At 32.6% G+C, this 23321-nt stretch overlaps 5 protein-coding genes and 1 long non-coding RNA gene across 6 annotated transcripts; 3 read left to right on the forward strand and 3 right to left on the reverse strand.

The window, feature by feature from the left end:
* The first annotated feature begins 3889 nt into the window (after window positions 1-3889).
* LOC117230314 (odorant receptor 4-like) lies at window positions 3890-7720 on the forward strand. Its single transcript, XM_033487611.1, has 6 exons — window positions 3890-4686; window positions 5094-5346; window positions 5914-6017; window positions 6303-6635; window positions 6723-6998; window positions 7130-7720. Exons 1-6 carry the CDS (start codon window positions 4492-4494, stop codon window positions 7196-7198), a joined length of 1230 nt encoding a protein of 409 aa, XP_033343502.1. The 5' UTR covers window positions 3890-4491; the 3' UTR covers window positions 7199-7720.
* Window positions 7721-8314: 594 nt separating this feature from the next.
* On the reverse strand, window positions 8315-9125 carry LOC117243597. Its single transcript, XM_033511239.1, has 3 exons — window positions 8916-9125; window positions 8472-8700; window positions 8315-8398 (listed from the first exon to the last, which is right to left on the reverse strand). The coding sequence occupies exons 1-3, from the start codon at window positions 9050-9052 to the stop codon at window positions 8315-8317; spliced, it is 450 nt and encodes a 149-aa protein (XP_033367130.1). The 5' UTR covers window positions 9053-9125.
* Window positions 9126-9744: 619 nt separating this feature from the next.
* LOC117230319 lies at window positions 9745-11778 on the forward strand. The gene is made up of 3 exons (XM_033487622.1): window positions 9745-10011; window positions 10891-11053; window positions 11483-11778. Exons 1-3 carry the CDS (start codon window positions 9971-9973, stop codon window positions 11687-11689), a joined length of 411 nt encoding a protein of 136 aa, XP_033343513.1. The 5' UTR covers window positions 9745-9970; the 3' UTR covers window positions 11690-11778.
* A 44-nt stretch (window positions 11779-11822) lies between these two features.
* Window positions 11823-14075, reverse strand: LOC117230320 (keratin-associated protein 16-1-like). Its single transcript, XM_033487623.1, has 4 exons — window positions 13724-14075; window positions 13585-13663; window positions 12406-13043; window positions 11823-12291 (listed from the first exon to the last, which is right to left on the reverse strand). Exons 1-4 carry the CDS (start codon window positions 13810-13812, stop codon window positions 12039-12041), a joined length of 1059 nt encoding a protein of 352 aa, XP_033343514.1. The 5' UTR covers window positions 13813-14075; the 3' UTR covers window positions 11823-12038.
* A 150-nt stretch (window positions 14076-14225) lies between these two features.
* LOC117230312 (DNA helicase MCM8-like) lies at window positions 14226-23308 on the reverse strand. Its single transcript, XM_033487609.1, has 14 exons — window positions 23104-23308; window positions 19184-19324; window positions 18824-19065; window positions 18625-18757; window positions 18285-18535; window positions 17746-17850; window positions 17283-17426; window positions 16986-17205; window positions 16513-16676; window positions 16146-16358; window positions 15944-16068; window positions 15644-15866; window positions 15389-15526; window positions 14226-15318 (listed from the first exon to the last, which is right to left on the reverse strand). Exons 1-14 carry the CDS (start codon window positions 23177-23179, stop codon window positions 15118-15120), a joined length of 2376 nt encoding a protein of 791 aa, XP_033343500.1. The 5' UTR covers window positions 23180-23308; the 3' UTR covers window positions 14226-15117.
* Window positions 19638-20801, forward strand: LOC117230322. Its single transcript, XR_004492751.1, has 3 exons — window positions 19638-20046; window positions 20114-20351; window positions 20725-20801. It is a non-coding gene; the product is annotated as an uncharacterized LOC117230322 (long non-coding RNA).
* Window positions 23309-23321: the final 13 nt, after the last annotated feature.

A 23321-nucleotide genomic window follows, 5' to 3' on the forward strand; every position in this document is an offset into this window, starting at 1 on the left:
TGTTTCTAGGGTAAATTACACTTTAGGGGCCATGAAATTATTGATATTTCTATTTGTAATCTTATTTTAACGTGTTTTGACAAAATCAAGTTTTAAAGTGCGGAATGCACTGATTCAAAAGTTATGCGTATATAAAATCGAACATTTTTAACATATTTTACAGGTTATTTTGATGTCACGCAGGCTTCTAACCATGCTCTGATTAGTCGACACAAATGAGCATGCAAATGTTCACCTCTTCCGCTTCCCTTATTCAAAGATATACTGCTTGCGTATTGCCTGATCAAAGATCGCATACCACCAATTTGATACACTTTGCAATATAGCTGCCACAGAAATTCGCATAGGCGGTCGGAAGAGTGTCATTATCGTGAAAGTGGTCTTTTCCTCGCATTCAACCCTTTGGTCTCCAATTAAATTGTATCTTCTATACTATGGATCCCATCACTAGCTGTAATTAGACGAATGAAAAGTAATTCAAATCTAATTCAAATTTCATTGTAGCTTCCACACTGTAATTCACTGTTTTATGAATGAATCATTCTGCAACGAGACCCGCGTAACTTCGAAAACAGTCTGTGTGGATCTTGCTGCAACATGTTTCTGTATACGGAAATTAACATCGTCGTTTCGCTATTCTCAACCATCACCATTCTACAATTGATATTTCTGATATCATCTAACATTCAGTGTTCTTCCACCCTTCTGCGGTCATTATATTTCCGCTTTCCAAATTTTACTTCATCATTCTGTTAAATAATATAAAAATAATAATAATAATAATATTAAAATGGAAAAATAAGTAATATAAGAATATAAGGATATAAGGAACATGCACAACGCCCGAACATCCACATTTGGATATCTCTCACAATTTTGGTTATCCGGCTTGCATTTTCTTTTTTTTTTTTTTTTATTAACATGGAAGAAATCCGCACGGACACCAGGCCACTTCTGGGGAAAAGCGGCGTGGTAGAGCCGGACTCCAACCGATTAAAACCTCCACGATGACCGTCCCGGCTGCGATCGAGAGGGGCCCGGGAACCGGTGTGAACGACACACTCCCGCGCACAATACATCCCCAAATGGAGCGGCGTGCGGCCATGTCACATAGCGCTTCGTCGCCGGAGCCGCCGTGCCAGGTAGTCCGGTTCCCCTACTGGACTGCTTTGCGGCCCCGAGGCGCAAAGCTGCCAGCACCTAAATTTGACTACCGGAGGGCGCGGCGGGCCTAGCGCGCCTCGCCGAAACGCGTCTACGGCCTCTGCCGCGCCCTCGCCGGTCGATCCTCTCAGGGTGGGAGTCCCGTACCCTCACCCTCTCCGCCCTCTCTCGCTCACCAACAATGCCTCGAGGATCGCCGGCGGCAAGAGGTCCCATCCGATTTCCACGATGAGGTCGCGGCGCGGCAACGCCCACGCCGAGCAGTACTGCAGCGTGTGCTGCGCCGAGTCCACGATCGCATCGCAGTCGCGGTCTGGCATAGCAACGCGCGGTCGCCTCTTTCCCGATTCGGTGCAGGTACTCACCGAAACAACCGTGTCCGGTGAGCACCTGCATCATCCTGTAGGTCAGGGGAGGCCCGCCACCGTCCAACCAAACGTCCCAGTTTGGAAGGACAACCTCGAGGACCCTTAGCCCCGGCGCACCCGCTCTCATGTCGAGGCTGGCGCGCCATCTGTTGAGCAAGGTCCGCCGAACCCGAACCCTAACGTCGGCGCCCACCGGGCCGACCCCGCCCGACGGATCCCGAATGCGGAGATAAATCTCGCGACACCTCAGGGCCTGCAATTCGAACGGGGGAAACCCGGCAAGCACCGCCACTGCTGCCGCCGAAATGGTGCGGAAGCCCCTCACTACCCTGATGGCCACCGTCCTGTGCAGCCTCCTGACCGCTAGGAGACTGCGACGGTTGGCATTCAGGTCCTCCGCCCAGATCGGGGCTCCGTAGAGGAGCCTTGATCGCACCACGCCGGCGCACTCCGACGCCGGTCCCGAGTCCCGCCCGGCCGAGGCGAACTGTTGAGAAAAGTTAGGTTAGTATGATCGCTAGTTACTACAAGCTAAGTTGGTACGACTTTTAGCGACGCTCTTTTGTCTTAGAAGTCGACCACGTGTTAATTGATCAAGTGTATCCTGCGAGTTAAGACGTGTTGTACAAGGCGGAGAAATATAAAGAGAAAATCGAATCTGAGTGAAGATTCGACAGACAGTGCCAGGCGCTCGAAGTGGGCGCCAAAGGTCCAGTGGTTGTCGAGGCTCAGGCCCAGATACTTCATGCTGGTTTCGACCCCGATCTCAACCCCCTCCAACCTCAAGCGATAACCCGCTGGAGGCGTTCCGTAATCGGCCCTGCAGCAAAACCACATTGCCTCAGACTTCTCAGGGGACACCCTCAGTCCCAATCTCTTGATCTCGGCGACCACGCAGGCCACCGCCAGCTCCGCCAGACGGACGGTTCTGCCCCACGCCGTGCCCCAGACTAGCACCAACGTGTCGTCGGCATAGTACGCCAGTGCCGAGTTCGGAGGCATCGGCGTCCGAAGCACCGCGTCATACACGATGTTCCACAGCAACGGACCCAACACCGAACCCTGCGGGACCCCGCGATACAACGCACTCCGCCCCGGACGGTGTAGACGATACTCCGGTCCCGGAGGAATGCCTGGACCACACTCCGCAGATATGTGTGTACTCGATGAAACTTGAGGGCCCGGCATATCCTGTCCCAGAGGATGCTGTTGAAAGCGTTGACCACGTCCAGCGACACGACCAACGCCACGTAACCACGCCGCTCAGCCCATCCGGCTTACATTTCTAATCTTCCACTATCATCTCGCGACAGTAGTGGAAACACGCCGCAATTATGGATGGTAATAAAATTGTGACACTTTCACCTACCACGACGTTACAAAATTGATACGCAAAGCAGTAGATCAATCTTTAAAGAACTTATCTAATTTTTTAAATAATTTGAAGAATGCGTTAATTACATATTGGTTACTATACTACTACTTACTAGTTACTATATTACTACTGTACGAAGTTATTTTTCTTTAACGTATTACACGTCAAAAAATTTGGAAGTTCATCGACATACATATGTTAAATTTGCAGTATTTACAAGCATCTCACGCAAGACACATATTCATCAAGTTTTAATGAATTGGTTAACCTCGTGGGATTTAAACATGAGCGAAACAGTTTTTTTTTATAAGTGATAATAGGCCAGCCTTAGTAAAAGCTATCAATAAGAACACAAATTGGACGTGTACTCTGTGTTTTACACATTGCTTGCAACTAACAATTAAGTTCACGTTGTAAAATCTTCCATAGTATGAATTGCTAAGTAAGAAATGCAGAACAATAGTAGTTTTTTCTCCGTTCTTCCACTGCCTAAGGAAAATTTACACAAAGATAATTATCGCTAAACCAAAATGCATCAGCCCTACGAGACGTGATAAAGTGCACGCGTACCGAGCGAAAATTCAAAGTCGATTTTCTCGAAAACAAAGCCTCAAAAGAAAAATTTTTATTCTATATTTTCGACTTCTTTTTTCGCGTAGAATCACCCCCTTTCCGCTTGTACCACCAGTTACCAACCACCCTGTATAATATTCTCGCGTTCAGGACAATCGTAGTGCGTGTGCAAACCTTGTATAAATGTCGCCTATGTGCTATTGTTGCGATTCTATTATAAATACTCGCGACCGGGACAATCGCGATGCGTGTGTGACTTTGTTGTGGATACTCACGGACGGGACAATCGCAATGTGTGTGTGATTTTGCTGTAAGCACAGTTTACGTCTCTGAATATCATGGTCTTCTTCACTACACTTGTATGAGGTAAGCTGTCGCCCATGTGTCGTTGGGATTGAAGGTTACTATGCGCCCCACTGCTCAGGCTGACCTTCCTTCTTCGTGTAAGGAGGTTTACTTGCGTGCAGGGGCATTTTGACTGATTTTTAATTGTCAATAACTAGAAAGCAAAGCCGATGATTTTCATTTTATTTTAGCTTCAAGAATCACCACTTAAATTTTTTTACACCTATAACCGAACATCCTGTATAAACTTCTTATTATTCTTATAGCACCTACTATTCGGTAAGTTCAATTAGATCTTCCATATCTACCTTTTGTCTTCGTACCCTTCTATATTCTATATTCAACGGTGTAATCAACTAATCCATTTATAATTCCATTTCATCAGCAAATTGCCACAAGAACGAAGTAACACGACGTCTAACGTTCGAGGATTTAACACAGACCTGTGTTAATAATGAAACAGAAATCGATCACAGCGTAAATGTACCTGTTATTTATCCGTCTATATCTAAAGATAGCAATCAAACCTTTATTTCACGCCCTTTGTGTTAAGTCGATATTAGAATCATAGAAAGAAGGAATGAATAATCAAGGCAACACCTGTTATCATGATTCATATGTATTGGAGCATACGTGAGCGACAGCTTTAGAAGTCGATCAGACACCATGCAAACGGAACAAGATTTGGACATATCGGTCATCTTCTCGATGTTTTTCTTGAGGAACATCGGCTTATGGATATCCGACAATCGCGCGGAAAACCGTCGGATGAAAATAAAGCTAATGTGCACACTATTCAATTCAATAGATGCCTCGATCGTCATTATGAGAGATTTCTATTTTACTTGGTTATACAAAGGCGTGAGTATATTTGATGGATCTAATTGTATTAAATGAAATTGCGTACATGTTATACTGTCGTACGAATAATCTAAAAATTTAATAGTAATTTATTACGCATAGAAAAATGAAACAATTAATAGCGTTAAGTTCTAGAAGATATTTGGCAGGTGTAGTCAATATTTTTCTAATTATTGTTAAATCATATACGTATGTGTACAAAAAATATGTATTAATTTCTCGATGCATGGATTGTTTTCAATTGGCACTCGTATTCAGTATTCGTTTCTATTTATTAAATTAAATAATACTTAAAACCGTTGTTATACGTAACGTGGATAGTAGTTCGTAACATGCGTAATTCAGTTAAAACTCTGTGAAACAAACGACTATATTATATAAGAAAAATTCATAATAGCTCATTTCAGGACATTCTTTACGTTACTACCAACATATTAACTGTGATAATGGGTCTAATCAAGATATGTATCATATTAATGCATAAAAGGGAATTTATAAGTCTGATTACGTACACGCAACGAAATTTCTGGAATGTTAACTACGATACACGCGAGAAAGAAATTTTAAAGAATTGCAGAAAGACTTGCACCTTTTTCGTCTGTTCTGTCAGCGCCATTGGCATATGTGCTATGCTAGCTTACCTGTCAACACCGCTTATTAGTAGGTTAAAAATATTCTATTTGTTTATAATGTGTTGTTTAGAACGTAATACCAAAACACCAACGCTACGTTGTGATAGAATTAAGTAAAAAGCTAGGGACTAAACGAAAGAACAGCTGACGGCAGATTACACGCACTTCTAATAAAATTAAAATTTATTATTAAATGCTTAAAATTAATTAACAGAAAAGACAAAGAATTTAACACCTAATGGCTAAGCCATTCTAAGGGCTAAGCACGGTTGTAATGTTGTGCTGTAGCGCGTACGATTAAAGCGATTAGAACAAGTTAAGATCAAGAACGGTATATAGATAATAATATACTTTTGCCACAAAACTCTTATACTATATAAGAATTTGTTGTCGTATAACTTAAACAACCCTTTTTTTAAATAAAAGAATCTTGATATAGTATTGCTGCATTTAGATGTTTAAAAATTATATATACTGACAAATATTTCTCTACCCTCGAAGGCTGAAAATTTCATAAACAGAAAAATATACCTAACGATAAATAAACAAAACATTTGATATAGAAAAAAGTACATCATCTAAGCGTTTATTACAGCAAATGCTGGGAAAAATAAATCAGAAAGAATATTGCCATTCAACGTGTGGCTAAATTTACCAGTATCTATATCACCTTACTACGAAATAGGATTCCTTATACAGGTATTTAACTTCTCGTAAATTTTTCTAACGAATGTTACTTTAGTTACCTGCGTTATATGTATACCTTTATGCACTACGTCCAACTTATTATACAATGACTTATACTTGGATACTCACGGAGGTAAAATGTATTCGCTGTTAGTCGAAGTACACTCTTAGAATCTTCTATAAATCTATAAAATCCTTCGTATCGATGATTATAGTATAAGCGACATATCTGCGATTTTGTAAGAATTAATTTCTTCCACGAACTGCGACAGGAGAAATAATTTTTACTTTTTGCAGACGATAAGTTTGTATTACATAGCGGTCAGTTATTTTTGCTTCGATAACGTTTTCTGCATCCTCGCCGTACATTTGACTGGCCAGTTTCGCATACTTCGATACAGGTTCGCAAAACTGTGTGACATGGAACATCAGATAACAGAGGAAGACACGGGATTGATGATAATAAAGCATGTGCATACATTTTACAAGCAATTGAAGTTGTACATTCAACAACATCAGACACTGATTGATTTTTGCAACAGGCTTGAAGACGTATACACGATGCTAATATTTGGACAAGTGTTGGTATTTAGCGTGTTAATTTGCCTGTTTGCTTATCAGGGACTAGTGGTTAGTATTTACGTGCCATAATACATTGCTATATTATGAAATTTTATTAAATATTTGGGAATTTCTAAATGAACAATTTCCTCTTAGGTTGCTGCTCCTTTTGCGAGACGTTCCATCTTCGTCTTTCTTTTAGTCGGTTCAATGGCTCTACTGTTTATGTTCACCTATAGTTGTGACGGTGTGATAGAACACAGTGAGAAAGTTGCTATAGGAGCATATTCGGCGCTGTGGACGATCATGCCAATGAACAAACCTGGTAGGATGCTGCGAAACGATCTGATAATGGTGATTGAACGATCAAGACGAGTTTGTTGTCTTACTGCGAACAATTTTTTTCCTGTATCATTGGAAACTTACACTACGGTAGATATAGTATCAACTCTAGAATAAATACTTGTTGCGATCTATAAAATTTGAAGTATAGGACATTTTAAAATACCAGAAAATTATAATTTCTGATATTGTGAAATAATTTACTTATTAACATTTTGCAGATTTTATCTACCGCAGTATCGTATTTCACGTTGTTAAGGAATAACGTAGAAGATAAAAATGTAGATTGATTGATAAAGCAAATCATCAACAAATTCCGTAGAGTATTCGAAGAAAATTGCCTACGATACTATACAAAAAAATTGCATGTTTACACTTAATTAAGGAAAAAAAAATTATTGAAGGGAAAATAACTGCTAATTTAATCTCAATACATGTATAATCAACAATCAATATGGAATTTTTCATATATGATTTCAATACCTTAATATATCAGCCAATCATTAGCAATACGATATGTGCTTTTCTTAATATTAATAATAGATTAGTAGTAGATTCAATATCATAATAATGGATTTTATTCAGTACTCTGAAAATCAAAAATAATATATAATATACTCATAAATATAATGTATAATATACTCATCTAATTTATCCAAGTAAGCTAAAATTAAGTATTAATTGCTGTTAGTTGTTGTTCTTGGTTCTATAGTTTTAGGTACCTTAAGACAGCATAATTTACATATTATTGTCTGCAAATAAAGAAGCCTGTCTTCATGTTACAAAATATACGTGCTAATATACAAAATAAATGAAACTGCGTACTTGTTATAATACATTGCTATAGAATTAATATACATTTTGTGATCAAAAGGAAACTCAAAGGAAATGATCTTTATACACCATGCCATGACTGTACATTTAGAGAGGATTACATGTGTTATACTTTCCAACTGCATTTATTTTTCTAGCGAGGAAGTAATCAATATGTGACAAACTGCTAGTTATACATATATTATAGGAGCCCTCTTCGAAGCATATACGGGGTGAGTCACCAAAAGCAAGCCACTTAAATAATTCTTTCAATTTATACGGCGAAATGTTTGAAAGAAAAGCTTGAAATAAAAGGTTTCGACAGGAAATTATTACGTGATGGATTACACGTTCTGAACATCACCTCCATTTTTTTTAATTGAGCTATATATTTTTGAACATCTACGATTGTAGCCCTTCTCATGACGAATTTTATATTATATTTTATAAATAAAATACGATTTATCGCTTGACGAAAGAAAGATACAAATAACAACTTATCATTAAAATTATCAAATATAAACGACCATAAAAATCTGAATAGCAGATGTTTACTTTCACGTACATTATCTTTATACATGTATAATATGTTTTTAACATTGTGGTGCACAAGGATGTCGTACTGAACAATTTGGCTGTTGATTGTAGCATTGGCTATGCCGATACCATTTATCTGTCTGTTAAAAGAAAACCAAGTTAAACCAAGTTAAATGTTATAACTGCTCCATTTGGTTAGACACTTTTACATACACCCTGTAATAGATAACTTCGTCCTGGAATAGGATAAAGCAAATCTGTTCCAATGCTATCCAAATTTGATGTCATTATTATATCAGCAGTAGAGCTATATGTAATAAGAGGTCTTCTCATAGGCATTGTCCAAATAGGTTTACATTCGTCAGGACTAGGTTTTACATGCCATGCGTCTGGGTCATATAAACAATTATATTTTACACACATCATTGGCTTCCTAGTTTTCCTGAAGATTTCAATGATATATCATGAAAAAGTACTTTTCAGATAATATTAATTTTATATCTTTATATGATCTAGTTTATTTCTAATATTCTAATTCGTCCTTATCTAGTTTATATTTAAATTTATTTTTATCTTACATTTTTACATTACTTAACAATTTAATACGTTACAGAAATTAATACATTCGAAGAAAACATTATAGAATTCATTCCTTACATTCCATCCATCTTATTAAAGAGACATCTTAAACGTCTAAGTTCTTGACCAGAATTTGAGACTCTGTTAGAAAAGCCCCAACTTCCAAGTGTCTCTTCTATACTAGCACCATTGCTTTTTAAACATTTGTACGACATCTTTGATTTCTTTTTCGAGCTATATCAATGGTATGCAATTAAAATTAACGAAATTAATATAACAAATAATAAACTTGGAAATTTTTTGATGTAAAACATCTAAAAATATATTTTAAGAAGATATTACATTATCATCATATGTTTTTTATTTTATTTCTATAATCGCAAACTTCAAGTAATATTAAAACGCTGATATTCATATTATATGTATTGTGAAATGTAATTTATGTATATACTTATAACAGTAGTGAACAAGAAACAAAGAAGAAAGCTGACAAGATCTATGCTTTCTTTGTAGGTTTTATACCATTAAAAGTGTAAATAACTTCATAATATGTTGTGTATCAATATATAAAATAAATGAAAGGTTTTTTTAGAAAGGGATGAGACTTCTTATAATAAATGTTGTTTGATTGCATTCCTACTAATTTATAGCTTTACAATTAAGTCGTATATTTATCACAATAACAAATATTATATACATACATTTTTCTATGATAATATGTACAAGTAATCTAGAAAAGATTATTTGAAAGAATGAAAATGTAACTAGTCGATGCTACTTTAAATAAAATAAATAATAACAATACTTTCACAAATTTTTGCTTGTTTTCAAAAACTATATTAAACTAAATTATATTTGCTTTAAAACTATTATAAATATTATTAGTGCTTTTATATTATATAAATTTTATTAGTGCTTTCTAATGTTGCTTAATTCAAGAATGTTAATATGTATATAAACCACAACAAAACACGATCGTTAGAAAATTTAACCTAAAATTCATCAACCAACAACATTCCAGAATATTTCACTAAATTTTAGTTTAAATAGAACACTTTCTACAACATGACAAATTAACAAGTACTTTGTTCTTAATAGTGCTCCTTAAACATATTACAAAACTGAAACACATAATGCAAACTACTGCAACATTAGAGCCAGCATCTTCAAAATGGTTAGTTTAATAATATATTAATACTATGTCATATTCTTAATTTCCGTAAAAGTATATGTACATAAAATAATTAACTCTCTATAGTAAAAAAAGAATAAGGTTGCAAGTAGCTATAAAAATAATAATAGTTCATGCAACAAATGTATTTGCATTGTACAGTTACTTTACCTTCAAACACTGAAGCATTGTTGCCATTTGTTGCAGCTTGAATATGCCTAAAAAATTTCTTTCTAACAATAACATTTAACTGTGCAACAGCTTTTTATCAAAAAACTACACACTAATATTCGGACACTTGTTATCGTTCTGCAACTAGCAATTCATGGAAACAATTCGAATTGCAAAAAATTTTTTTAATAATTATTTTGTATGATTAGTACTAGGAAAAATTAATATTGATATTTTTATAATACATTAAGAAATTTAACATGTCACGAAGAGGAAAGAATACTAACTTTAAAAGAAGAAGATCGCCATCGAATTTAAGAAACAAGGAAAACAACTTCTGTCCGCTATTGTACAATTCAATGTAATTGTTACAAAGGAATTGTTCATGTATTTACGAGCAACATAAATGATTCATATTCTCTTAGAATAGGCAACACTATATTTAGATCGTCATCTCATATACAAAGCTACAAATATGGAAATAGTGCTGTATCCGAATATTAACATGAGTCATTGTACATGTATTCATGTAGAAAATTTTACCAAGAATCAGGGATACTTGAGCTGATTCTGAAATATCAATCATTTCAAGTTACTTTGACTAGGAGGAGCATCCCTTAAACTTTTTGTCATTTTCATCCGGCTATCTTTTCTTATTCTCAGTAACTTTATCTTCGCCATAAATGAAATGAAATTTTTTCTGCTTGATAGTATCCTTCGCAAATATCCAGTGAAGCAGGAATGTCACGAAGAAAAAACACCACTTATGCTACCGATATTTCTAATGATTCCTTTTGAAGAGAAGTCCTCTGAGGCGCCAAAAACATCGCACAAACAAACAAAGACGGGTGTGAGTGACATCCAAACTTCAGAGGTAAATTGTGGTCAGTACGTAATGTAAGGCTGATACAATTATAATTCAAACTTGATGATCCAAATATGTAAATGAAAAAGCACGTGTGGTAGCCTGTGAAAAATCGTAAATAAATTATATTAAAAATCTATCTACTTCCTGAAATCTACCTGTGCATATCAGGATCTTCGAACATAAATTTCGTACATAGACCATGCATTTACAGTAGCTCGTATTAATATTCGGGCACCATGGCGTGTAGGGCATTACTATTATATTCTCGTAGAATAAGTAACACGACATTTAAATCATCCAGTTTTATATGATGCATCAAATACAGGAGTAGTGCCGTGTTCGAATATTAATGCGAGTAACTGTGCATAATACGTACATCGATAATATCAACATAATGCAGTTCTCATATGTACTAAATATAAATATTTATTTCAGCTCAGTCGTTTGAAATTTCCTGAAATGAGAAATGGTATTCTATCCACAAGATGTCATTGTGTACATAGAGATGGTCTTCAAGATTCTTGTCCACTGAGTCAATGTCAAAAAGAACCCGAATGCCTTGATAAACCATGGCCTAGTTGCTTACCAGCAAAATACTTACAATCTCGACATCCAGAACAGTATCCACCATCCAAAAACTGATACTGTCAATACTCTAAAGCTTATGTAACTTATGTGTATATAATACAAATATAATAAAAATAGTAATATATAATAGTTGAGTAAAATAACCCATTTATTATTTAAATATATTTATTACTATATTTATTGATGCTTTTACAACATACATTATTTATATGCATAAAAAGTATGCAAATATTGGAGAACACGTATAAAATTTTTAGATACATTTGTGATAACTGATATTCCACAGAAATATATAAACTATACATAGTAAAATAGACTCATAACAGAATGATGAAAGGAAAATGTATATTTGGCACATAAGAAATAGAATATAATAATGGATACATACTGATAAATATTTTGGTTAACATGGTAATGGACACAGCGGTAGACATGGTGATGGACACATTGATAGACACATTGATGGACAAGGTGAGGAACAGCATGGTGAACATGGCGGAGGACATGGTGATGGACATGGTGGAGGACATGACGGTAAACATAGTGACACACGCGGTGAGCATGGTAATGGACATAGTTGACATGGTGGACACGGGGGGCAAGGCGAACACAGTGGCGGACATGGCGGACATGGTGGACATGGTGAACATGGCGGACACGGCGGACACGGCGGACACGGCGGACATGGCGGACACAATGATGGACATGGTGGACACTGTGGGGGGCAGCATGGTGTACATGGTGGTGGACATGGTTGTAGGCATGGTGGTGGGCATGGTGGTGGGCATGGTGGTGGGCATGGTGGTGGGCATGGTGGTGGGCATGGTGGTGGGCATGGTGGTGGGCATGGTGGTGGGCATAGTGGCGGGCATGGTGGTGGGCATGGTGGTAAACATGGTGGTGGGCATGATGGTGGGCATGGTGGTGGGCATGGTGGTGGGCATGGTGGTGGGCATGGTGGTGGGCATGGTACACAAATGTTGAAAGAAGTACAAGGTGGTACACAAGGAGCAATACTGCATGGTTGACAGGGTTGACAGGGTGGTAGTTCGATACATACAGGCTTACACTTCGTATTGCTTGAACATATTGCCTTTACATTTGTACAGCAAGATTTTTCTGCACCATTGCAGCATACCAATCTACAATATGCAGCCAAAGCAGCTTCCCTTGCTTGATCAGCACAATAAAATTTCCTTAGTGCAACTTCCATATCTCCCAATTCTGTTAATTTCAACAACGCGTTGCGCCCTGGCATACAAACGGGATATAACTTTGTCATACATTCTGGTCTACCCATACAATCCCACACCATACATCTATCTTGTAAACCATTCCTTTTGATACATTCACATCTATATATAATACCTGCTCGAAAATCAAAACTTTTACATTGTTTAACTGGAATCTGAAATTTAATAATTAAAATTTAGCTCCATATATAAATTGATGTATTAAAAAATATAAAATGATAGAAGGCATTTTTTCCCAAATTTGGTTACAATTATTTTTAGTATTATTCTATTTTGTAACAAGACACTTTCTGTACTGGTACTGAAATATTAATTAATGAAGATTTTAATCTTCATTTTAAAATAAAGCGAAAACCATATTCAAGAAAGTATCTTCAAATTTTAATGAAACTTAGTATATGTACTGTACATGTGCATTCGTTGTATATGTATATATGTGCACATATACTGTATATATATTGTTGGTTTCTATCAGCAAAACTGACTCAATCGATTTTTTTGTTAAGAATAAAAAAAATTTATATTGTAAAAAATTTCTTACGTTTCCTTTAACCAAGATAACTGTATATATTATGTTTATTTTTCGTATCCCTTACTTTTTATGACAATAAATGATTTATACAAAAGCTGTGATTATTGACTCAGGTTTCTTCCCTACTGTACACATTACGCATTTTTAAATCGATTCGTACTTACACAATCAGAAATAGATGCACAAGGTGAAGAACAAATAACAGGTGGAGGACAAGGTGGCTCATCCCATTCACATGCTTTTCTATAATGAACAAATTATAATTTTATTCATGTTCGTAATTTAGTTTCAACATTTTCTTACTTTCTTTCCATAGAACTAATCAAACATTTTAATTGCGCTAATAATTCTCGTCTTCTATCACAATTAGGATTTTTTCCGTCACAAGGCATTTCTAATGGTAATTATGTTCAAATAATTGAAAACAAAAATTTTGATTTCATCCAAGTTTTATAAAAATCGAAGAATATGAATTTTGTTACATATTCATTATATTTTTAGCATATTTCCACTCTATTTAATTTATTTTTCGTTTTATAACACTGGAATGATTTATTTAAAAAAAAACGACTACATCGTCTGAATATGTCTCCAACACATAATAAATGAATAATATCTTCGCATAAATTTCAATTGTCAGCTATTTCGTATAAATGGTATTATCAAAATTTCATGTATATGACATCATAAAAAATAATATACAACAAAAAAGCAATAAAAAAGGAAAACAATGTCTTGTGGAAGAAGTCCATTATCACGTTGCACACCATCTTGCTATCCGCCTCCTGCATCCTGTATCCAGTACCAGTTACCCTCTTGTCCGTCGTGTGTACCTTACCCATGTGTTCCACCAACTTGTGTAGCATGCCCACCACCATGTAAAATTACGATATGTACGCCACCAGTGCCGTGCGGACCTTGTCCACCAAAATGTATTCCATACTGTCCACCTGCATGTGCTGCACGATGTTTAACTAGAGTTACAGCACGATGTCTTAATTGAATTGTTTCAATGTTAGAAGAATAAAAATTTATGTTGTTTTCGTCCGTCCGGCACAAATTAGGAACGATTACTATGCTAATTTGGATATCAATAATAAATATATTTTATACTTTGGTTAGCAGCAGAACCTTAGATATATATGTATATATTTATATATTACATATAACACTATATAATTATGTAAATGAAATATATAATCATTTATACATGTTAAAAAAACAAGGCATAAGAGAATTTTATTACACAGATTTTGCAAGGTTACTATACCTCCAGCACGTGTTTCAAAACCAAAGATATATATCTCCAAAAGACCTTGTCGCAGACCTGGTTGTTTTCATAAACCAAAACCAAGATGCTGTCTGTACCTGTATTGGCGTCTTCCGTGTAAAGCTGACTGTTTTGAAGTGTAAAACCGTGTAGAAACTGACAGATAATATAATGTAATGTAAATTTGTTTATTTTATATTATCAACAATAATGCCAAATATAATATTGTAGTACAATCTTATAATAATTTTGAAAAGCATCATCATATCACAACATTTGATGCTAATCATTAATGCTGATCACTGCAAAATATTATTTATTGTTTATTACAATTATAGTGTCCTAAAATTAATGTAACAACATAAATTATTTGGATCTCGAGAAATACAATGAAATAATATAATAAACATTATATATATATATATATTTAATCTAAAGAAATAAATTTGAACGTATTACTATCCATTTTCAATAAAATGCCGTTTTCGTTTAATTTCGCAATAAATTCAGAGAAGTCACTCATCAAAATTTTCTTATCCGATACGATTTCACGCAATCTTTTCATAGAAAATATCTTACTATTGTTAGAAATTGCTTCTTTTCTTAGTATCTGTATAAATTCTTTAATCTTTGAACAAAAAATGCATATTAGTACATCACAGTCTCCCGTTATTGTAAATCTATATTAACCTACTTACTTTTCGATTAGTTATATTTCTTGTACTTGAGGATTGGCAATTTGTAATTTTGTCATCAAACGTATGTTGTAAAATTTCTATCACATCCAAAGCATCTGTTTCTATTGCCTCTGTACGTAATTCCAATTTTGCTCTAGCCTATGTAGGAATTTTAATTTTCGTTTCATGAGAAAAAAGATATTTCAATTCAAAATCTATACATATGTATATGCATAGATTAAAAATTCAAAATAACAAACACAAAAATAATGGAACCTCTGTTAATCGTATCATAGCTTCTAATTGTCTATTACAGACAGATAAACCACCAACTTTATTATTCTGATCTCGAAGCTCTAAATAATAATTTTGTAATATGTTAGCTGCTTCTTTAGTTAACTTCGGCTTAACATATTGCCGTGCGTATGCAATATATTTTCTGAGAATTGACTGTGGAATGATATTCGTATTTTCTGCTATAGGAACTTTCAGTCTATCTCTAAAAAATTTATTTACAAAAATAAATACATATTTATATATGTTGAACAATTATTATGTCTAATATGTTTTAATTACCTTAATGAAAGTTTAGTTGTATGTGGTATATTTATATGTTGAGACGTACTATTTTGCACACTATTAGTTGCGTTGAAATCACCATGAATTGACATAACATGATTACATAATAAATCATCTATATGCTATTGCAAACAGAAAATATAATCTTAATCAGAAGTATTCACTTGTGTATGTATAACTATTAAATATTAAGTAACACCTTATTCGGTTCATCTAATAATGAAAATATTAGATCAAAACGTGACAAGAGAGGAACACTCATTTTTAAGTTTTGCAATACTGTTTTACTTCTATTAAATCGACCACCAATCGGATTAGCAGCTGCGAGAATTGATGCTCTAGCAGGAAGAGAACATATTATTCCTGATTTAGCAATGCTTACGCTTTGTTGTTCCATAGCTTCTAATAAAACCTATAATTTAAACAATTTGCTTTTTAATATAAAGTGATAAACCATAATCAAGTATTCATTATACGAATATGATATTAAGAATGCTAAGTTTTTATTAATTTGATATTTAATAGTTTTATAGCAAAACAGCTCTAAATAGTTCTAACAGCTTTACCGAATGTTGTTTATGCATTTTGTCAAATTCATCAATACAACAACAGCCTCTATCTGTCAAAACTAATGCTCCTGGTTCTAAATTAAATTTATTATTTTTATTTTCTTTTGTTAGCGTTATTGTCAAACCAGAAGATGTACTTGAATTTCCACACACATATACGCCTATAAAAATCATTGTTACAAATTCTTCGATAATATACATATCGAAATATTGGCATCTTGATTTACATCACTTTTATTACCCGTAGCGATTAATGTATTAAAAGATATAAGATTCCATTCAAAAAAAAAGTTGACCTTCACATAATCTTTACGTGTTCATCTACAGGAAAATTAATAACATCGGAATATAAAGCCATTCAACTTTTATAATAGTAACTTCTAAAATAGCGACGTAAACCAAAAAATCAATATCTGCTCAGACATCCTCTATACAATTATATAATAAAATTCTTATTCATTTTGTTGTACCTTTGACAGCAATTCGCTCGCAGGCTTGTAACATTTGCGATTTTCCAAGACCAGGATCACCAACTACTAATACGTGAATATTTTCTCGTGATTCTGAGTTTTCTACATTTCCACCAAATAAGCTCAACATCAGTCCGGCCTTGACAATTTCATGACCATATATACTTGGACATAAAGAATGTACCAACAGTGGAAATATATTTGGTGTGTTATATACCTCCTATCAGAATTAATAAAACATAAATACTTCACAGGATAGATTACTTAAATTATAACATATATTTTCAATTCATATACCTTTATTGCTAAATAATCCTTTATTGACATTTCATTATTTATGATATTTTTATCCTGAAGTCTTTGTTTATTATTAATTATCGTAATAGCTTCCATGTACAAAGAAAATGAGATTTTATTTCGAGGCTTTGCATTATTATTACCCTATGTAACAAAGTATGTCAGATCATAACATTGTAATATGAATAAAAAAACATAGATTATATGTTTTTAATAAAATATAGGCGAATTATCTAAAACTAACGATGCAAAAATATGCTTAAAGACAAAAATATTTAGTTAAAATGAGAACATTATAAAATAGAAAAGTTAGTTTCTCAAAAGAATTATTTGAATGTGAAACAATTCCTGTATATAAATGCCCTAACTTACTCGAGAATCGATTACAAATATAAATTAAACACTTAATTGCAAACATTGAAACTCTTTCGTAATCTACCACATATATCTAAGTACACTTTACCTTTATAATTCCTGTTAAAGTAATATCATCTCCAGGCATACAAGTATTGACTAAGTCATCCATTAATTCGATATCAATCGTTCTAGGCATACTTCCTTTACTGTTCTATACGAAAAAAGATATGTACATATATAAAAAACGCCAGCAATATTAATGAGTTATAAGTTAATTCATTTTCAACAGTTTTTAAATCTATAAGTAAAATTATTTATTATTTTGTCGCAATATTATTCACACGATCTATATGAAAGAGTAATGCTATGAAGAATCAATTCTTTTATATTATTTACGTTTATGATGAATTATTATGATGAATTATTATGACTATTTTAAAAAATATAATTTTAAAAAATTGCATTTGAATAAAAGTATAAATTTAATTGTTCGAAACAATTTATTCAAAAATTATTGAGTAGTTTCATACATAGTATATAACATAATAAATTTATTAAAATGAATTGTAACTCTGACCTTCATTTATATAAGCATACGCGCAAAAAATAAAAATGATCTTTTTTATTTGTAATAGAAGTACAAACCTGATCGTTATTTGAAAGTTCTTGTATTTTAATCGTTTGAAATGAGATACTTTTCACCAATGATGAATCTAATATCACACGAAATTTAGATATGCCACATGTATTACATATTCTTGGAACTGTATAAACTCCTAATGGCTGTTTCACTATTTTCTGTAAATTACATTTACGACAAGCGAACATAATCCATTGCGCAAGATGTTTTATGTGGCCTACTCTTATTACACAGCCTCTAATTGATACTAATCTCCCTGTTAAGAAAATTAAATATACAAAAACAGAATTAGGTCAAAATTAAACAAAATTATGATCTTTATTACTCAAGGAATTGTATACATACCGTAAGAATTTGCTTTCAAATCTTGCAAACACATAATCGGTTGATGATTTAATATTTTTATTCTAACAGTAGAAAGTGTACTTATAATATTTGCAGAGCTTAGACTTTTTCGTGGTACTGTACTTAAAATTTGCTAAAAATACAGAACTTAATATTTCGTGAATAAATATACTAATTATAAAAAATATTATAGGTATACCTGATGTACAGCCAATTTAAAACAATTTAAGATATGCAATGGATTTTCATATATATCTTTCTTAAAATCAGACCATTCATCCATAAAAATTGTATCATTGTATAATTCACATATGTCAATAATAAAAATTATGCCATTTTCTAAATTTTCCAACGAAAGTAATGTTGACAATCGTTGATGTCTGTTTATAAATCTTTCTACTATTTGTATTTTTTTAACAGTATCAGAATCATTTTTATAAACTAAAAGACAAATTATTTTTCCAACATTATTACTTATCTATGAATTATTTTTATATAACTATTGTATTTCAATTTGCCATTAACCCAATTTAATAAAAAATATAAAAAATGTTTCTACCTTCATCAGAAAAAAATAGCTTCCATCCATAGTATGGAATATTGAAATCTACGTAAGTACTATCTACATTTAATAAATTATATGTTTCAATAGGGTCCAAACGTTGATATTTCTTTTCATCGTTTTGATTGTCATTGTAATCTATAAATTATTAATTATATAGATATAACATAAATAAGTTTATATGTATATCAAAATTAAAATTCCAACAAATAAAAGTTTAATTATTATGCCATTAGAATTTAACGTTTAATGCTTAAATACACTGCTTAAAACAATTAGAGGATTGCTATTATGAACGATTTTATTGCATCAACCAATTAAACGAAAGTAAAAAAATCCTACGGTCTTAATATATTGACATATTATTCATCATTATTGTAATAAAAAATGACTTTAAGTCAATCGTTAAAAGGACTTGCAAACATGAAAATGAAAAACGTCAAAAATCAAAATAAAATCATTCCATACACTAAATTTAACAAAGTGAAAGTAAAAGTATTTTTTAAATTAATCATTTTCAAATATAAATACTTCAATATGTAAGCGATTTCGAATAATTGATGTATGTGTTAGTGGCAACACATTTTCTTAACGATATTATGGCAAGTAGCCCACCGCTATTTAGGAGGAGGAATCAGTAACGGTCTTGACAGGATGCTCGACTGAATATTTGGCAAATCGATCGCCAAGCCGTTGCACTATGAGATGTTGATAATATGACTATTTAGTTAGATAAAGAGTAAGATAGTTTACTAATGGCAAGTGACCCGACCGTGACGTCATATTGCCAGAGGATAAAGACTATGTCTAAGGTTCCAACAGATCTGGCCACAGAATAGGGAAGACAGTAATGCTTTTCGGTAAGCGAACCTATTTTGACAAATTTCTAATATACACAAAAGAAGACATGTTTTGGTGTATGTACAGATAGAACTCAACTTCTCCGATTTCGATGACACTTTTTAATATGTGGTTGGAGGCATGATCCTGAGCAACTTTTTCCTACACATGTTAGTGGTGAACGGCCTCGTCGTCGAAGAAAAGACTTTCACAAAAGTATGGTTCGGGAAAACTCCTTGAGGAACTGCTACAGATTTATATTGTGCCTATCGGAATCATCAAATCCGCAGCACATGGTTTATTATAGTTTGGAGTTTTTCAACAGGTGAGTCATGGATCAGAATTATATAAATTATTTACTATTTACCATTAATATTTTCTATCTGTTATTTATTATTCCTATATTTATTAAATTTGCTTTTTTGCAAATTGTAAAAATGTTTGGTGATTACATGAACACAAACTATTATTCAGATGGTTGAATAGTAACAGTAAAAAAGCAAAAGAATATTTTTAAGGTATTGAAAAACATAAATAAAATTATTAAATTTTGAGTTTCTGTCAAATATTAACAATAGATACACAAAACAATAATAATACATACACATATGTATTAGATACAGAATTATGCATTTATTGATTGTTCTTTTTTTTGTTATTCATTATTCGATAAAATTTTAATTGCTAATCATTACAAGTTTATAGACTGACAACTGACAAGCAGAAACAATAGCGTGGCGATCAGCCGATGGTGGCATAGATGCCTAGTCCATGCGTGTAGAAAGGGAAAGGCTCCCTGGTAGGTCACTGAGGTCTCCGAAAAATCGCTTACGCGACAACTAAACTTTGTTTTAGTAGAAATGATTTTAGAAAATTGATTTTTCAAATGGCTGAGCTAATTTAACTTGTCAATGGAAACGGATATTCTTTATAAATGCATTAAAGCAAATGTCCTTGTATTGACTTAACTTGCCAGTGAAGATATCCAGCTGAACACCGCTCACGGCCAATTGTATATTGTAAAACTGACGACGTGGGTTTTGGAACAGATACATACAAAGAGTCTATTTACGACATATTTGCGAAAAACTATTACTACTACATAGAGAATTCTACATAGAATTGAGCGTCTGTGATAGCGTATACGTCTATATTAGTTACCAACGAACGGATAAAATGACCTGGTCTCGAAAGCTTTTATTTATATATACAGAGGGTGGAACGTGCTTGAATATTCGAGATGAAAGTTCGTACGTAACATGCATATGCGAGGTTATAAGGAATGTCTTATAACTCAATTAAAAATGAATATCATCAATGCATTGGGTTTGAATTTAGGTTTTTCCAATCGCTTCCGTAAAATGATAACAATTATTCTATTTCGTAAGATAATATCAATTATTCATTTACCTATTATTTTTATAATTAATTTGTTATTATTTCACGTAAGCCCCGCTGTATTGAAAATTCTCACAATAATACACAAACTAATAACTACAGTATTTTTCTAATAAGCATGTTACAAATCATAACACTGTGATACAGTACACATATTCTAGTTTATAATAATAGTTATTTTAATTTAAACGTGATAATAATAAAATAATTTATATAATATAATATTAATATAAATATAATAATAAAAAAATAAAATAAGTTAATGGATATCAAATGTGTACAGGTATACATAAAAAACTAATCGAAGATCCATCTTCTTTCTCCTAGATAAGGTAAGCAGTTTATTTTATAGAACTATTTATTTTGTAGAAAAGTTCAATATGCCAATTAAATGCCAAAAATGAAATTTGCCACCCCTAATAATTTAAGAAAAAACATTTCTTGACATTATATTTGAACCACTCTATATAAACATTAAGTCTAATAACTAGACAAGATTATAGCTTTATTTTAAATGAAGGTGGAAGAAAACCACAATAGAAAATTTTTTATAGTTCAACAAATTTTATCTTTTTATGATACAACTATACTTACAAATGTATCCTTAAATACAACTGCACTTTTTGTTAATAAAATCCCATCTTCATTATTTATATTTCAATATTATAAGTGTTAATTTAATTGTCGGTTGCTTCTACATATAAACACCTCTTAAAATATAATGTTCTATACTTGTTACATTTCTATTGTATATTCCTAATTACGACATATTATAATTGAATACAAATTGCAATTATTCTTTTTCTATCTTAATCTCTTATATCATGAAATGTTAGTAATATATATTATATCTATGAAAATACTTATAAATTCTGATAGTTAATCAAATAGATCAATACCAAGATTATGTAATTAAGCATACATCCAAGCTAATTAAGAATGCTAAATAAAATGAGAAAATTTAAAGATTATTATGTTATTTAGATATATCATATAGTGGCAAACATCCTAATTATTAGCTATTAACATATTGATTAATATATAAATCGACAAAGATTCACAATTATATTTTCTAAGAGACTACATGGGCTACTACTAATTTGCATTCATCTATTATGAAAATCACCTGTGGTCTACAAGCATATCTTTATTTACATATACACAATATAGGCTATGTAACCTAAAATACAAAAGTATATGATATATGCATAAAAACATTATATACTTAAGACACTGAAAAAAGTATTAACACTATAGCAGTCAATGTTGTAACAGTCAAATTAAGCATAATAATTAAACATCTAAGATAATTTAATAACTTAGAAACCCATATTGATACTTTCATTTATGTATGATCTCCATAAATTCATATTGGCTTTGAGTCATAAATTATTGAGCTTACCTTAATAAGTTTCTTTGAATATAAAAAGAAGCGATATGTGATAAAAAAGACGATCATCATTTCTTCTTTTCACATATAATTAACGTAATTTTACTACATTACAACACACTAAATAATCAACACTTAAAAAAACGTTTCGTATATTTCAAATATTAAAATAAAAATGTGATATACATATGTACAAAAAGTAAAAACAAATTCATTAATTGTATTTGATTATATTTCACTAAATTATTTAAAACTATAGATTTATCAAAATGAACAAAGAATATCTTACTCTTTTTAGATTTTGATGACTTCTTACCAAGATACCATTTGTTCTTATAAAAATTGTTCAGTTTTCTATTACTCATAATTACAAATATCTAATAAATCTCCATTAAAGTTACTATAAAATTTTAGCTACAGAATATATTCTATTCCAATTCCTACATTTCATTCATACATTATAGATACATATATAATTTGTCACGTTTGAAATTTACTAACATATAT

This window comes from Bombus vosnesenskii, unplaced genomic scaffold (assembly GCF_011952255.1).
Source record: "Bombus vosnesenskii isolate JDL3184/JDL3185 unplaced genomic scaffold, Bvos_JDL3184-5_v1.1 scf7180000013266, whole genome shotgun sequence".
Lineage (NCBI taxonomy): Eukaryota > Metazoa > Arthropoda > Insecta > Hymenoptera > Apidae > Bombus > Bombus vosnesenskii.